The following is a 16,548-nucleotide window of genomic DNA, read 5'->3' on the forward strand; positions in this document are numbered from 1 at the left end:
AAAAACCCATACATATAGAAATAGTCATAGCAGCAGTACTTTTGATTATAAAAAGCTAGGGAAAAAACATTTGTTCATTTATTCAAAATTAGGGAGAGCACAAAGATGAAAGAAATGGCAACTCAGGACAGATGGCTTGTGGGTAATGGTGACAAAGAGAAAGAACCTGTTATGTGAATGTAATGGGGTTATTAAGGAATGATGAATATGAAGAAATCAAACCCCAATACTCATTCACATGCAATGACCACAACAATACAATTAAACTAGGCCTTGAGAGACAATACAATTGGTTAGATGCAAAATCAAAATGAATAGGCACATCCTTTCTGTTTGTAATCAAATTGACTTTTCAGAGAGTGAAATTTATAGTGGAGTTTGTTTTACCATTCATTGGAAAATATCAGTATCAAAATAACATATCAGTGAGTTTAATAAGTAGAAACCAGCATGGCTCATTGGGAGCTAGCTAAGTTGTTTTCTTTTCTTTTCTTTTTTTTTTTTTTAAGACAGTTGCTAGATTGGACAGTTATGAGAATATTATTGATAAATATACTTTATATCAGTGATATAATTTAGCTACATTTTAACAAAACATTTGGCAGTCTTTTGTTATGTTCCTTTTTTTTTTTTAAAGCTTTGTGTGGTGCCTTTTGATTTTCTATCATTATTAGTCCCAACCTTTTATGATGGGGGGAAAGACCCAAACCAATTTTTCTCTTTTGATATTATTTTATCTAACTCTTCTTATTCCAGCTCTCACTATGTCTTGTTCTTTATGTATCTGTTCTTTGTGCTCACCATAACATCTCGTCCTTTTATATTTTAGGACCTTGCCAGACTGTCACCCTTGCTCTGGCTTCATTTCGCCTTCCTACTGTTAACCTTGTAATTGTTTCCCTTCTCTTAGAAGTAATAAATGGTAAAGTGCTCCATGATGGTGTTTGAAAAGGCACAAATGACACTATTAAGTCATGTAAGGGTGCTACTTGGAGTCTCTACCTGTTCATCAGCTAACTCCAACAAGGCTCTGACAAGTCGAAGATGACTGTGTGATTGTGAATCTAGGTGACTAGAAGGATAGTAGTACTTTTAACAGAAATAAGAAAATTCAAAGTGGGGTAGGTCTGGGGGGAAATACTTTGTTTTGGATATGTTGATTTTTGAGATGCCTACAGGATTTCTAATTTAAAATGCCCATAGTCTCCAGTTCTCTTTCTGAACTGATGCAGAAAGTTGATGATGGTGGCAGGTCAGTGGGACTGTTGTCTTAGAGGTTCTTGTTCAGGGATGGAGTAGAGACTCCGAAGTCCTTCTAAACATTCTCTAGTCTTTGAGCTAGGCTTAGACTTGACCTTAGTCAGAGAGTGATGCCCTCGGCGAGTAGCAAGCAAGTTCAGTGGTCCTGACCTGCCATCAAAACCTTGCTTATTCTGGTGGTGGGGCTTTGTGAGACAGCAGTCAGGGAAGATTCACCACTGCAGCTGGCCCAAGAGGCAGTGGAGTTCCTCACGAGGAGGATAAGTCACACGACATATTGGCAACAATGGCTTGTGTTCAAAAATGGAATAAAAGACCTTAACAAAGATTTACGTCTAGAATAGGAGGGAGCCCAGTCATGGGGTGAAAGGATGAACCATCTTGATGCGGAAACATTCAGCAGAATAGGAAAGGTCTTTAAGTAGATCCCCCAAAGGAGGATTGCACAATTAACATGAATGAAGAGAGAAGATGTCAGTGTATTGTGATCTGTGCCAGAAAGGGAAGTGCCCGTGTTGGTGTCACAGCTCAGTGGTATCACTGATCCAGCATCATAAAGGCAGGCCAAGTGCCTTTGTATTTAGCTTAGTCTATTATTATTTCATGCTGAGATTTGTAAAGCTTAATGAGGGCATAGGGGGTTTTGGTTTTATTTTTGCCTTCCAAAGTATCACTAATAGGAGTAATTCTTCAGGTAATGAAGGTTGCCACTTGTTCATCCTTGCCCATTCTGTATCGCTCTTATTCATTTTCTCCCAAAAATTCACAACATAGTCACTTGAAATACATGGGATCTTGGATCTTCTTCAAATTTTCTTGGTATCATGAAGACATAACTGTCCATTAGTTATCCTTTCTCTTGTCATAGGACTAGTTTATTTTACTCATATCTTTTTCCTAAAGTATGATTGCGAGAACTAAACATGGTCTGACATAGGACAGAGACCACTGGTACTGTAACCTCCCTTTTGATGGACACTGTCCTCCTATCAGTGCAGGCTAAAATTATATTTCTTTTTAGTTGTCATGTCACATTAGAGACTCAAGTGGAATTAGCTTGTAGTCCACAAAACTCCCAGATAATTTTTTATGAGCTGTTCTCTGCCCATGTCTTTCCTTATCTTACATGTGTAAAGCTTTATTTAATTCATTTATAGGACTTTACATTCACAACTATCATTTCTTTTTCCTTTTAAACCAGTATTCTACCCTGTTAGTATCATTTTGGGGATTCTTACTTTGTCATGCAACATATTGGCTTTATGTTACTGAAAATTAGATAAGCATGCAATTTTTGTATATCTAAGTTAAAAATTGTGAACAACTTATTCACTTTTTCGTGAGGCCAATTTTTTTGTCATTGAAAATCAGACTTTATATCTCATACATTCCTCAAAGTTATCTTAAAGTGGACAAAGGTCCATTCAAAGCAGTGCTAAGGAATTTCTCCATAAAGTATTATTTTTCTTGATTCAGGCACGATGTTGCTGCACCTCTAAGTCCACACTCTCAAGAAATTTCCTGTTACATCGACTATAACATTTCCATGCCAGCGCAGAACCTTTGGAGAGTGGTGAGTTGAAATAGAAATTTCTAGATAGTACCTAATCCAACTTTTTCATTTTGCACATGAAGAACATGTGTCCCAGAGGGGTCATAGGGGTCATTTGACCCAGATCACTGAGTAGGAGCACCACCAAATTTTGAGTTGCACAACAAGTTATTTTCTAACTCTTGGCCCAGAGCTCTTTTTATTATGTCAGATATTAAATGATATCATTTTGAACAAGAGTTGATAAAATTAATAAAATTATTATTAAAGAGTACCTCCAAAAACCAGTGTTACCTTAATCTAGGATAAAATACAAACTATCATGTTTGGCATTAAAAGCCTTTCACAGTCTGGCTGCACCCTCTTTTCCAGACAGATTTCCCATTACTTGCTCTCATGCACTATATATATGCTGTCACCAAACTAGCCTATTGTGTCCTTAGGAAACAAGGTTCCTCTGTCTGGGCCTTTGGAGCCCTTGTGTCTGAAGGGCTCTTCATCCTTTCATCTTCTTGAACTCTTAGCTTCCTCCAGAGCTTCCCCCATCTGCAGGCAGCCTTTCCGTATCTCTCCTGACCCTTCAAATGACAAATTGTATTTGATTTGCGTACATTATCTGTGTACATTTTGCCCCCTTTGTCCCTCACTCCCTGATAGATGGTAAGTTTCTGAACAGAAAGGACTGTTTCAATTTTGTTTCTAGATCTCCAGTGTTAAGCCCAGTGCCTAGCAGACAGTAAATGCTTTTTGAATTACATTGAATGGTATACTTGAACCCATTGTGGAGATATAGCTTGGGATGGCAGAAAGTACACTGGACTTGGAACCAGAAGTTTCTAATCCTTGGTTTCAAATTCTGCCTGAGTGCTGTGCCTTCTTAGAGCTTTAATATCTTCATCTCTAAAGTGGGGATAATAATACTTGCCTTAACTACATCATTGGATTGTTTTGAGGAAAATGCTTTCTCAACCTTAATGTGTTTTACAAAATGTGAGCTGTGAAAAGAATTCTAATTTATGGTTCTAATTAGAAATCATATTCATTTACTTAAAAACCTACAAATCCATTCTTGCAGTATGTTTACAGGGTGAAGCGAGGTTATTAAAAAATAAACAGAATATTTTTTCTTTTGCCAAATGCTTATCTTAAGTAATTAAAGTCAAACCCAGCTTCAGAAATCTTTGTGCCAGCGGTTGATAGCAACTGATTTTTGCTACTCCCTCTTCATTTAAAGAAGTTTAAGAAATATCTATTTATTAAAATGGCTTGGCCTTCATTTGTGAGAAGATAGGACAGAAAATCTAAAATAGTAAAAACAAAAACAAAAACAAAACTTTAAAATGTACCTTCTTGGAAAGGGACCTGTATGTGCAAGAATGTTTGTGGCAGCCCTCTTTGTAGTGGCAAGAAACTGGAAACTGAGTGGATGCCCATCACTTGGAGAATGGCTGAATAAATTGTGGTATATGAATATTATGGAATATTATTGTTCGGTAAGAAACAGGATGATTTCAGAAAGGCCTGGAGAGACTTACATGAACTGATGCTGAGTGAAATGAGCAGGATCAGGAAATCATTATGTACTTCAACAACAATACTATATGATGATCACTTCTGATGGACCTGGCCCTCTTCAACAATGAGATGAACCAAATCAGTTGTAATGGAGCAGTGATGAACTGAACCAGCTTTACCCAGCGAAAGAACTCTGGGAGATGACTAAGAACCATTACATTGATTTCCCAATCCCTATATTTTTGTCCACCTGCATTTTTGATTTCCTTCACAGGCTAATTGTACAATATTTCAGAGTCCGATTCTTTTTGTACAGCAAAATAACAGTTTGGACATGTATACTTATTTTGTATTTAATTTATACTTTAATATAGTTAACATGTATTGGTTATCCTGCCATTTAGGGGAGGGAGTTGGAGGGAAGGAGGGGAAAAATTGGAACAAAAGGTTGGCGATTGTCAATGTTGTAAAATTACCCATGCATATAACTTACAAATAAAAAGCTATTAAAAATTAAAAAAAAAAGAATAGATAAAACATTCATTGTCAAGATCAAAAAAATAAAATAAAATAAAATATCCTTCTTATCTTTCCCAAGTGGGCCACGGGCCTCTTGTGTACAGCCTTGAAGAGTCATCTCTTCTAAGTGATTTACATTTGCATATGTGTTAGGGCATATGCTAGTAGTAGCAAAAAGAACTGCCTGTTGTCTTTGCCAGTTGTAGGATCTGATGATTATAGCTTTTTCCCCCCCCACTATTGAAGTTATGATTTAATTGATATATTAAACTCCCGATAAGAAAACTTCCTTTAATTGTACAGAACTGTGCCTGCTTGGAGACTTATAGTCTGGGGAATTGTCAGGTTCAATCACAGCCCATACAGGGGAGATCTGTCTGACTGTGAGGTCAGCTCCTTCTCTACTATACCATATTGCCTCTCTCATAGAAGGCCTTTGAACCTTCTGCACATGAAAATCACAAAGCCCCTGGAGAAGAGAAATGCAATAAGATCTGATTTTTTTTTCCCTAGGATATCGTAAACCGTGAGTCAGATTCAGATATATGGAAGACCATATTGTCAGAAGTTCGGTTTGTACACGTCAACACTTCAGCTGTACTGAAGGTAAGGCTCTCATAACTGAAGGACTCCTGTGTTTTCCTAAACTGTAGGCTACACAGTTTCTTCTTGCTTAACTTTTCAGTCTGAACAAGCTTTAAAAAGGCAGAGAAAATACAAGGGAAGATTTTACCAAAATGTCTTTTTTTTTTTTTTAACCCATGTGAAATTGAATCTGGTTCTATTTCTTTTTTAAAAATCTTTTTTACTAATCCGTTTTGTTTTTATATTGCCCTTTATTTCTGAGTATATCCTTCCCCTTCCCTTATATAATCATTTTATGTAATAGATTTTAAAAGAAAGAGAAAAAAGCATTTCCATAATACTTAACCAGCATATCAACTAAACCCAATGTTATGCACCCAATAATCCTTAGCATTTCTATAAAGAAAAAAGTAAAATTTTTCTTGTTTCTTCTTCAGGGCCAAACATGATCATTATATTTACACAAGGTTAAGTTTCTGTTTTTTGTTCTTTTCCTTCATTTTGTTTATATACTTTCCTGGTTCTGCCTATTTGATGCTGTCTCAGTTCTTTTAAGTCTTTTTCTGACTGAATTCTCCATATACTTCATTTCTTACAGTCACTAATATTCCATGGCATTTGTGTAGGTCTTTCCCAATCATAATATATTTTCAATTCTTTGCTCCACCCAAAAAATAACTTCTATGAATAATTTGGTGTACATAGGGCCTTTGTTTCTGGTTTTGATCTCCTTTGAATTTATGTTTAGTAATGGGATTTAGTCAAAAGATATGGACATTTTAATTAATTTTTTAACATAATTCCATACTTTCTCTAGAATGTTTGAATTCTTTCATATTTCCACCAACAATCTATTAATTTGTCTATTTTTCCACAGTTCCTCCAAAATCTACTATTTCCATCTTTTGTCATCTTTGCCAATATACTGGCTAAATGAGCCTTTTCAATATTGTAGTTTATCTGAAACCATGGGATTAGTCCTTAAGATGCACCCTTTTGGGAATCCTAATACTTTAGACCACTTGTGTCAGATTTGGGAAATTTTTCTTTTTTAAATACCTTCTTTTATTTTGATTTCCTCCCCATTCCCTAGCTAAGTGGGGCATCATTACCTGACTGGGGTTATTGGCAACTGGAGATCATTGGTGAAAAATCGGTCAAGAGCTATCACCAGAGCATGGTATGGAATGTGGAGGAACACCGATATGGGAAAAGTAAGTTCTGAATGAGTTATGAATTCTGTATTAGTATACGAATGTTTCTTTGTAATAAAAACGTTAAAGTTAATCCTGTTTGGGAAAACTATTTTTATCTATACATTTGTTTAAAAAAAAAAAAAAAACTCTTCTGAGAGTTCTGTTGCCTTTTTTTTTGCTCTCACCATGTAAATATTTTTTCCATTATCTCTACTTAAATTTCAAAACATTTGTGGGCCCTCCAAAAGAAAACCAAAATTATAACAAAGTCTTTTTAATTATCATTGGAAAGGTAACTGATTGCTTTCAGTGTCGGATGAATTTTAAGCCTGAGTGAAATATAAATTCATGGTTCTCTTATCTGTTAATTTGCTGGAGGGGAGTTTACCTTGAATGATACAGCTTTGACCAAGACTGGCTTTTGGAAGCCAAAAGAGGGGGGCTTAAAAAAAAAAAAAGTTTAACAACTTCTTTTCATAGATGAATGACTAGCCTATTTTGTAACTCTTCAGGCCAGGAGCAAAAGGAGAGAGAGTTGGAGTTGCATTCCCCTACTCATATTGATATCAGCAAAAACCTCAGTTTTATGGCCAGATTCACAGAATTGCAGGTGAATGGGGGAGGGTGTACTTGGGAAACAGTCTGCTTGCTGGGCACTGGCTGGGCACTTTTCTCTACTAAAAATTGCCTTCTGTGCTTTGTTTAAATAATTTATTGTCTTGTAAGTTCTGAACTAAAGCTCTAGGAGTTCCATGTGTTCCTCCTTTCCTTTTAAATATAAGTAGAAAACAGAACTTTGGTTGATCCTTCAGTTGAATTGAGCTACATGCATGGTTTGAATTTTCTGCAGGTAGGATTTGTGATATACTTGAGAAGGAAGATTGTAATTGTGCCATAATTCATACTTTGCTAAATGGTATATTTGACCTAAGCTGATCAAATGGAAACTTTTAGTTAAAATTCCAAAATTGCAGAATGTGAGAAGTGATAAGGATCTCTTAGGCATCATCAGTCTATTCAGTCTCCTCATTCAGCAGATCAGCAGAAGAAACTAAGGTTCACAGATAAGTGACTTATTCAGTCACAAAGCTTGTTCATGACATAACTGGATCAAAGAGCTGAGGTCTAGATTCCTTGATGCTCCTTATCCTACCTACTACTTAACTCCATGTTGCCTGTCTCTGTATAATGTAGAAATGGATCCCTGATAACATATTAGTAATTTAGAAAGCCATATGTTGGCATTTATTAAACATTTCTGATTTACATTTTGTTTCTAGCTCCACTTAGAAGTTTTGAGGGCCATGAATTTGAATGTCTTTAATCTAGAATGAACTTCAAGCTCTTGTGAATAGCAGAATTGTACAGTATATACCCTTAAAAGATCTGATCAATGTTAAAATGATCCAGGAAATCCATGAACAATTTCTTGATCATTATGGCATTAATTACATTATAATTCAAATCTAGCATAACTGCTTTATTTTAGTGGAAGATGCTCACATTAAGGAGTGAAGAAACTGAACACAAGTACAGTTCCTCGCCCCTGGAATGGCTCACATTGGAGACAAATATCGCCTATTGGCTACATCCCAAGACCAGTGTAAGTGGGAAAATGGGAGGGATATTGGATTCAGACTTCTAGCAAACCCATGAATAACTTAGTAATTTATATCTTTAAGAACTCCATTGTGACTGAATTTTGTGTTTGAGCCTTATGTTTCTTTTTTTTTTTTTTTTTTAATAATTTCCTTTAGGTTTATTGAAATGAGTGACAAGGATAATGAGATTCTTTTTTCTTTTCAATAGGCTAATATTTCTTTTTTTTTTCAGTCTCCATACTTTTATTTATATGAATCAGAACAATACTAATCACTTTACATCTTAATTTATAAAGCATCCTTAGTTGAATTATGGTGCTGAAAACATTCTCAGCAGTAATTCATGAGGGGAGAGTTTACCTTTTCTGACAGAAATCTGAGTAGTATCAAATTTCCAAATACTAACTGTGCCTATATTATTTAGCTGGTAACACCTGAAAAAATATGCTGTCCATTGCCTTGTTTCTTTAAAGCAGAGGTCTGTGACTCTTTTTAATATACTCATTTGGGTAACTAAAAATGAACACTCCCCCCTAAACAGTTTTACCATATTATGCAGCTATGTACTGAGAGCTTTATTTTGGGGGAGTTTTTTTTTTTTTTTTTTTTAAATATACCCAATGATAGTGGAGAACTATAGTGGGAGGGACAGATTATTTTTTTTTTCAAAGAAGTAAATGTGGCATGAGAATAAAAGGTATTAATAAAATTCTTAAAATTTAAAAAAAAACTCACTTCTTATGTTTGAAAATGTATGGTTTTGCATTTCTTGTCAGGAAGTGAATGGTACTGTGTCTCGTCTTCCTTTTTGGGGATTCTTGTTTATCATTGCATTGTTCAGAATATCAGAGTTTTTTTTTTAAAGTTATTTTTCTCTATAACTTTCTTAACATTTTATAAACTTTCTCCCAGTTCTTAATTCACTCTGCATCATGTCATGAGATATTCCCAGATGTCTATGTCTATTTCATTATATATGATATGATATGAAAATATTCCACTACATTCATATATCACTGTTTAGCTCCTCCCTTAGTTCCTGTTTTGGGGGGGCTACAAAAAGAGCTGAATACAGAAATACGTTTTTAAATAAATATTGGTGATTCCTTTTGAGCACAGACCCTTCTCATGGCATAGCAGTGTCAGAGGATGGCACATTCTAGTGATTGTCAGCATACATTCAGATTGTTTTCTAGGATGTCTGTGTCGGGCCAGGGCATAAGTGGATCTGTTTTGAGATAAAGTTGGACCTGAAATAAAGAGAATGACATAGGCAGTGTACAATAAAGGCCTAGAGTTTATAGGTGCAATTTTCATTAAGCCTCACTCAAATTGTCCTGTGAAAAATTGTCAGAAAATACTTATTAACTGTTTACTCTGTGTTCTTCTTATAGAAATTCCTTAAGGAACAGTCTGGGTTTTGGTTTCATTGGTTTTTTTCATTTTATCTCTGCCCTCAGTACCATCTGACAGTTGCTTAATCCTTATATTGGAAGGGAAAAAAAAGACATCATCATTTTTAATATACAACTTACTCGTCAGTTTACTATTCTGTAAAGTTGAACACTTGGCTACTTTTAGAAGCCTGACTAGGAAATGTTTGCTGATGGTGTTAAAAATAAGTGGATTTTTAAAAATTTAATCTTTTTTTTTTCCTACCCTATATGTATAAAGCCAAATGGCTAAGGTAATGCCTCATGTGTTTCTAGGCTCAAATCCACCTACTTGGAAATGCTTTGACCTGGTCTTCAGCCAATATTGCCACTTTGGCCTATGTGCTTCTGTTTTTCTGGTATCTGCTCAGACGGAGGAGAAATGTTTGTGACATCCCTGAGGGTAGGTAGTTTTATTTTTTCTTTTTCATTTATTTTTCTTTTTTCATCTTAGTGGGTTTTCAGTGTCCCTTGAGGTAACAATCCTAAAGAGAGGACAGTGAATCTCCTCCTTCTGGTAAATTTTTTGTTTCTGTTTTTTTTTCCTAGAGGGGTTTGGAAATTCATTTTCCACCCTCTGTTGCAAGCTTCTGTTACAGTTCTGGGTAAACAAGGGAAGAAGAGTTTTCTTAGTGCAGGCATGGTGTGGCATTCAGCCTAAAGATTGAGCTTTCTTGGTGCAGGAATTTTATCAATTCAATTCAAATTGGAAAAAATGGGCTCTGGACAGACATCCCACTTTTTCCAGAGACTGTGGAAAGGAAAACGAAATAAATTATTTCATATTTTGTTACTGAAGTCTAAAGAGAATTAAATGACTCAAGTAGGCTAAGCTAAATTTATAAAATAACTCACCAGAATCTGCATTTTCTTGTTGATGGCAGAAATTTTAAGATAATTTTTCCTCCTTGATTTTGTCTCTCAGATTCCTGGTCATTCTGGATATTAGCTGGGACTGTGTGTTGTGGAGGCTGGGCTGTGAACTATCTTCCCTTCTTTCTGATGGAGAAGACGCTATTCCTTTACCACTATCTGCCTGCTCTCACCTTCCAAATCATCCTACTCCCTATTGTGCTGCAGCATGTGATCGAATACCTCTGCAGGTATTTGGGGTCCTATGTAATTTTAATTAACATTCATTTTGGGGGACTGTCAGAATGAAAGCAGATTCAACAAGCATTTTTATTAAACCTTTGCTATATACAAGGTTTACAGAAGTAAATAACACATGACACTTGCATTCAAAAAATTTAGTCTAGGAAAACTATTCATCTACCTCTTATCCTAATAACTGTGATACAAGGCAGAAAAATGTGAGACCTGCAAAAAAAGAGCTACAAAGTGCCATAAAGGTTCAGACAAGTCGAATAGCATAATTCCAGAGGGCATGAGCTAAGTCATAAAAGCAGCAAAAAAAAAAAAAAAAAAAAAGTGATGTAAATAAAAAGATGTTGAGGTCTAGATTTGGGGGTACCTAAATGAAATTAGGGTTAAGGTCTAGTGGAAGGTTTAGGGTACAGATTCGGCAAAAGGGGGTGTAGTAGCAGCGCGAGAAGTCAGGTGATCACCTCCTTTTCGGTGCTTTCACTTCCTTTCCTGAGAAGTCAGGGAGGGTGTGATCACCTCCCCTTGAGGGCTCTGACTTCCCTGAGGAGTCAGGGGTGGCATGATCACCTGTGTTCTAAAACAAAAGAAAGCGGGAGATGTAATGGGCTGAGGCTTGAGTTGATGCACTGAGGTCCCAAGCACATGAGGCTAAATAGTAATTGGACCATACTCTATTAATATATAATCTTGGAGAAAGAATGGCCCCCACCCACTCTTTGTGCAAGTCCTGATGTGTTGTATAGGAAATGACGATTTTGGTGGGTGGAGGCAGGGGAGTGGAAAAGGAAGGGGAAGGAGAGATTTTTTGCATTGCCATTGCGACGGTTTGCTCAGCTCAGATCTCTCTCTGTTAGCTGGCTTCCTGTCGCAACTGCCCATATTGCCATCGCAATCTTTCTTGCCTATATTTGTTATCGCAATCTTTATTCATCTCTTCACTTCAATAAATATTGAAGATTTTTCCCTTAACCTGAATTCCTGACTCCAGCTGATTTTAAATACGCAGTCATTACATTGAGTTCCCAATAAAAGCATTTATTGGCCCGGAGAGCTAGATTGATAAAAGAGGTTTATTATTGGGTAAGCAAGGTTAAAGTATAGGCGAAGGTAGAGATAAGGAGGGCACTGGACAGAGGGTCCTCACATGGTAGCCATGTTTGGAATCTCTGCAAAGAAGGGTTCCCAGCTTGGCCTTTTTATAATAGGAGACTTAGCTCGAGGAGCTTTTGGGTGTAGCCCCAAAGTTGGCTCAGATCTGGGTGGGGCTGGGAACAGGTCAGATCTTCTGTTGGAATTCAAAGGGACCAGGATTTGTGAGTTAAAGGGCAATTTACATTATTAACTAGGAGAGGGTGGGAATCTAGAAAGGAATCTTTCCCACATCATTCCCCCCTCAAGCAGTTGGAACTTAAATTCATTTAAGGAAAAAGACATGGGGCAAAGTTTCTTCTTGAGACAGAATTGAAGATTTTCTCCTTCAAGGATTTTCCAAGTTCGGGGGTCCCCTCTTTATCCACCCCTCAAGCAGTCACCTCCAAAGGCATGTGGGAAAAGGGGCGCCGATCTCCTCTTAACTGCTTCGAGCTGGCAAGGGTCAGAGATTTGGGGGTTCATGCCAGGAGGTGAGGCATGAGATGTGGGGTTTGGGGATGGCAGCAGGACATCTAAGGTGTGTGTGTCCCAGTCAGTCGTTCCCAGTCAGTTGTCCCCATGTTCTCCAGGCTGAAGGGCAGTTGAAAGTCCAAAGATTGAAGCCCAGATCTTGGGAGCAGGTTAAAACCGGGTGGAAACCAGAATGTCATCCAGGGTGGAGATGATGACAGCAGGTCCCTTCTGTGGGTTGCCTGTAAGAATGCTGATGTCCCATCTAACAAGGAGAAGTAGGAGAAAATGCTGGGAGCAAAAGATTATTTGTCTATAAGTAAAGTGTTAAGTAGCCTCGAGTTTAGCCCTTTCACTCTTAAATTTCCAGGAAAGCCAATTTCTCCTGGCGTTGGTTCAGGGTGTAGACTAAGAAGTCAGGGGAAACTGGAGGCCTATAAATCTAATCAAGATAAGAATGCAATTTAAGCTCTTAGGAATCTTTTAACTGTGCTGCCTTTCTTTAAAAAGAGTTGGTTCCTCAATAAGCAAAGATCCTGAGCCTTCTCCCACTTTCCCCACTCTTATAGGGGAGGGGTGGAAGGGGTGAAAGGGACCAAAGGGAGTGCAAAGTATCTCAGCACTGACAACCCAGCTTACCAGCTCCTGAGGTGTTGGGACTGTCCTGGGATAAAAAGGAAACAGGGCCAGACCCCAATTCCCTACTGGGGAGCAGGACACCGGGGGCCAATTCAGCCCCTGTGGTGTGAAGCAGTTTCTCCATTGTTCCTCCTGCTCGAACTCAGGACAGAGACTAGGGTCTCCTCAGACAGTTTCCAGGGCACCTTCGGGCCTAAGTCTGGGAGAGATTTGTATTAAACGGCGCTTCCACTCCAAATGTTTTTTTAGGAGGCAGAAGTTGCCCTGAGAAGAAAAGAGCTCAGTGTCTCAGGTTAGAGTTAAAGGGAAACCAACAGCTGTTAGCAGCAGAGTGGAAGAAACATTGAGGTTTGGACCCCGGAAAAGGTGAGGTGATGGTGGATCCTAGGTTTCACTAGGCTGAGTCTTTCAGCTTTTAAAGAGATAAACGTGCTGGGTGTGTTTTGGCTGGCTGCTTTTGCCTAAGGGCATAAGTGTTAGGATTAGGATAAGGATTAGAAAGAAAAAAAGCACTTTAAAGGATGGACTTGTCCAGAGAGATTGGAATTCAGCTAATCTATTCAGAGTTCAGGTGTTGAGATTGAGGCATTTTTCTCAAGCCCAAGTGTTTGTCTCTGCATTAAGAGACAGCTTAAAATCTCCATAGGGATGGAGAAGAAAGCTAATTCATGGCAAAACCCGAAAACTTTTCGCATTCTATAATGTAACCTTCCTAGATGTCTCTAGAAGAGACGTTTGCCAAAAAAAACACACAGGATTTCGTCCTCACAGCGTCCTATGAGCGACAAATCCCCCCAAGACTGCAAGTCTCCCAGCGAGCACGAATTAGCCCGGGCATTTGAGCCGCCCCCCTTTATAGAAGCATGACATGGTGGGTTTGCCTCAGTGGAAACCTCCTAAGAGAGCCGCCAACATTGAGGGCAAGGTAGCAAAGGAGAGATGTGGAGTGGGTGTGTTCTCCTTTCAATAGCTCCTCTCTCAACACTAGACAGTATGCATATTCTATAGCCCTGGGCTCCTTGAGCAGCAAGTCAGGGGCCTAGCCCTGCCTTCCATCAACACACAGTGTAAAAGGCTCTAGGCCTTAGCCTAATCAGAGCCATGAGATTCCCAGCTTTTTCAAAAGACTAGGTGGGAGTGGCCCCAAATACTTAGGCAAAGTAAACCTTTAGAAAAAGAAACTCTAGCCCCAGGAAGTAACAAGGTTTTACTTCTGGTCTATGCAGTCACACCTGAATTCAAAACTCCCAGCAAATATTAGCTGCAGTCCCAAAGGAGATAGTTTTAAATTTAACATTACACAGATCTTTAAGTTCACAAGTAACTGAACCAAACTTCATATAATTTATAATTGCCCAACAGAGATGACAAATTTTAAGGCATAACTCAGTTACAAATTATCCAATACCTCTAGAAAACACATCATCTAAGTAGGAAGATAAACTTACCAGCATTTTGTTTTAATAACCTATATTTTATATTCCCATCTTAGTCCCTCAACTTCTCAAAGAATGGGGGAGGGAAAACAGAGAACAAGTCTAGAGAATATGACAAAAGCACACGGGAAAGACAGACTTCTTTCCTAAAGGTATTCACCGAATTCTTAAATGGCTTCAGTTTCTCCCATTAACTCATTTCTTGCTGCAGTCAAGGAATGAGGGGAGAAAAAAAATAAAAAGCCATCTTTTAAAGAATTTAATTTGCCTTAACCTGAAATTTTATTCCCCAGCCATCATTCCAAAGGTCTTTCTTGAAGCTGCAACCTGGCCAGGGTTGGAGCCTAGAAAAAAAACCCTTTGTTGGCAGGGACATAGAACGTCAATCTAGAAAAGAATAGAACCGAGTGTGCTAAGAGCAAAAGGTTTTAGGACTAAGAAAATTAGGAGTAAGAGTTCCCACCTGTAGGATTAGGTAGGAAAGTGTGAGACAGACAGACCTAGCCTGGTTTACCTAGGTTATCTCTCCACAAGCAGCTAAGAAAAGGTTTTAAGTAGTGCCCTGAGGCTAAGAAAAAAAAAACGAGAGCAGTTTAAAATCCCCAGTCTTTGTAGACAGCCTTGTGAGCATGCGAAAGCAAAATTCTGAGGTTTCAGTCCCGTTTAAAATGTATGGGACGAGCACACTTCCTGAGAGCTGGAAGCTGCGGCTTTAAGAGCCAGGTAAAGGTCTGGAAGGGGTGCGGCTCACTTGTCTAAATTACTAGCAAATTTCTATTTTAAAAGTTGGTGACAACCTTTCCGGAGATTTGAGAAGATTTAGATTGAGTCCCCAATCTCCCCACTGTACAGTAACCCCAAGAAGGAGACAAGATAGGAGCATTTAAATGGCAAGTTACCAAGCCACATGGGAGAGGTCCGAACCAGGCCTCGAGTTCTACACTCCCCACTCCATGGAAGAAGGGGAAGGAAAGGCCAGAACGAGGGTGGGGGGAGGAAGAGATGCCATCTTACCCAGCGCAGTGCGTCTTGAATGGCGAGGGCTCCTCTGGCGGATTCCATGCTGGAACTTGAAGGTGGGGCAGCTCATCTAAGCCCCCAAATCTTGCTGGGAGAGCAAAACCTGAGGGGAAGACCACTTACCCCTGTCCAGGGAGTAGCATCCATGGGCAGAGACATTCTCTAAACTCACCCCAATTCAGTGACCTTTCTCCTCGTGGCTACAGCCTGACCATTAGAGACTCCATTGCATTTAACAGTGGCGTGGGAGAAGGGCTCAAACACAGCTCCTCTTACGTTTCTCCGGCTATCTCCCCAGAACAGAGCAAAGAGAGCGCTGGCCTGGGACCCCCGAGAGGGGTGGGGTCCCCAGAATGGCCATGTGTTTCCTTGGTCTCGGGGGGGGGGGGGGGGAGTGTTAAAGAGACACTTCCTCTCATGTCTCAACAATTCCTGCAGGAGAGCAGGACTATCTAGTGCCGAAAAAAAAAGATTAGAAATGCATTGAGATACAAAGGAAGGGCCTTTATCTCTCCAAAGGATTTGGATAGAGGGAGTTTCCTCAAGCAAAGCATCTGTTCCAGGAAAGACTTTAGAGGCAGGGGAGTGTCTAGATTGTGGACAGGTAAAAACTTTTATTCTTCCAAATCCTTGCAGCCTCCCTCGTATCTCTTAGACATAGAGCCGACAAAAGAAGGCCTTTTGTCAATCCGCAGCAATTCCTAAAGAACAAGCCTGACTGGAGGGCTTTGGGTGTCCACTGCAAGATAAGGAAAGAAAAAGTTTTTTACCTTGTCCAGAGTTCTGGATTGCCTGGTCCTGCTATAGAAGCCTTTTCACCTGAAATGCAAGTAGGGTGAGAGGGAACACAGATATTCTCCCCACTACCTTTAGAGATAGAGTGAGACCAAAGAAAGAATGCAGATTCTTCCCGGAAGAATTCTGCCTGAACAGCTCAAAACCCAGATTAGTTCTGAGTGCCCCGAAAAGACTGGGGTCCAGTTTGATTGCCAAATTATCTAGCTTCCAGTGTTCGTTTCGTCAGGGAACCAAATGTTGAGGTCTAGATTTGGGGTACCTAAATGAAATTAGGGTTAAGGTCTA

The 16,548-nt window shown here is 38.9% G+C and overlaps 1 protein-coding gene across 1 annotated transcript in view; it reads left to right on the top strand.

Moving 5' to 3' along the window:
* The window catches only part of POMT1 (protein O-mannosyltransferase 1), a 45,192-nt gene that overhangs the window by 26,763 nt on the left and 1,881 nt on the right, over window positions 1-16,548 (top strand). Inside the window, exons 13-19 of the mRNA XM_051980221.1 lie at window positions 2,737-2,833; window positions 5,360-5,452; window positions 6,525-6,645; window positions 7,140-7,237; window positions 8,117-8,230; window positions 9,938-10,064; window positions 10,587-10,764. Coding sequence (XP_051836181.1) covers window positions 2,737-2,833; window positions 5,360-5,452; window positions 6,525-6,645; window positions 7,140-7,237; window positions 8,117-8,230; window positions 9,938-10,064; window positions 10,587-10,764 — 828 coding nt within the window. The remainder of the gene's footprint in view (window positions 1-2,736; window positions 2,834-5,359; window positions 5,453-6,524; window positions 6,646-7,139; window positions 7,238-8,116; window positions 8,231-9,937; window positions 10,065-10,586; window positions 10,765-16,548) is intronic.

Source organism: Antechinus flavipes, chromosome 2, assembly GCF_016432865.1.
Source record: "Antechinus flavipes isolate AdamAnt ecotype Samford, QLD, Australia chromosome 2, AdamAnt_v2, whole genome shotgun sequence".
Taxonomy (NCBI): Eukaryota; Metazoa; Chordata; class Mammalia; order Dasyuromorphia; family Dasyuridae; genus Antechinus; species Antechinus flavipes.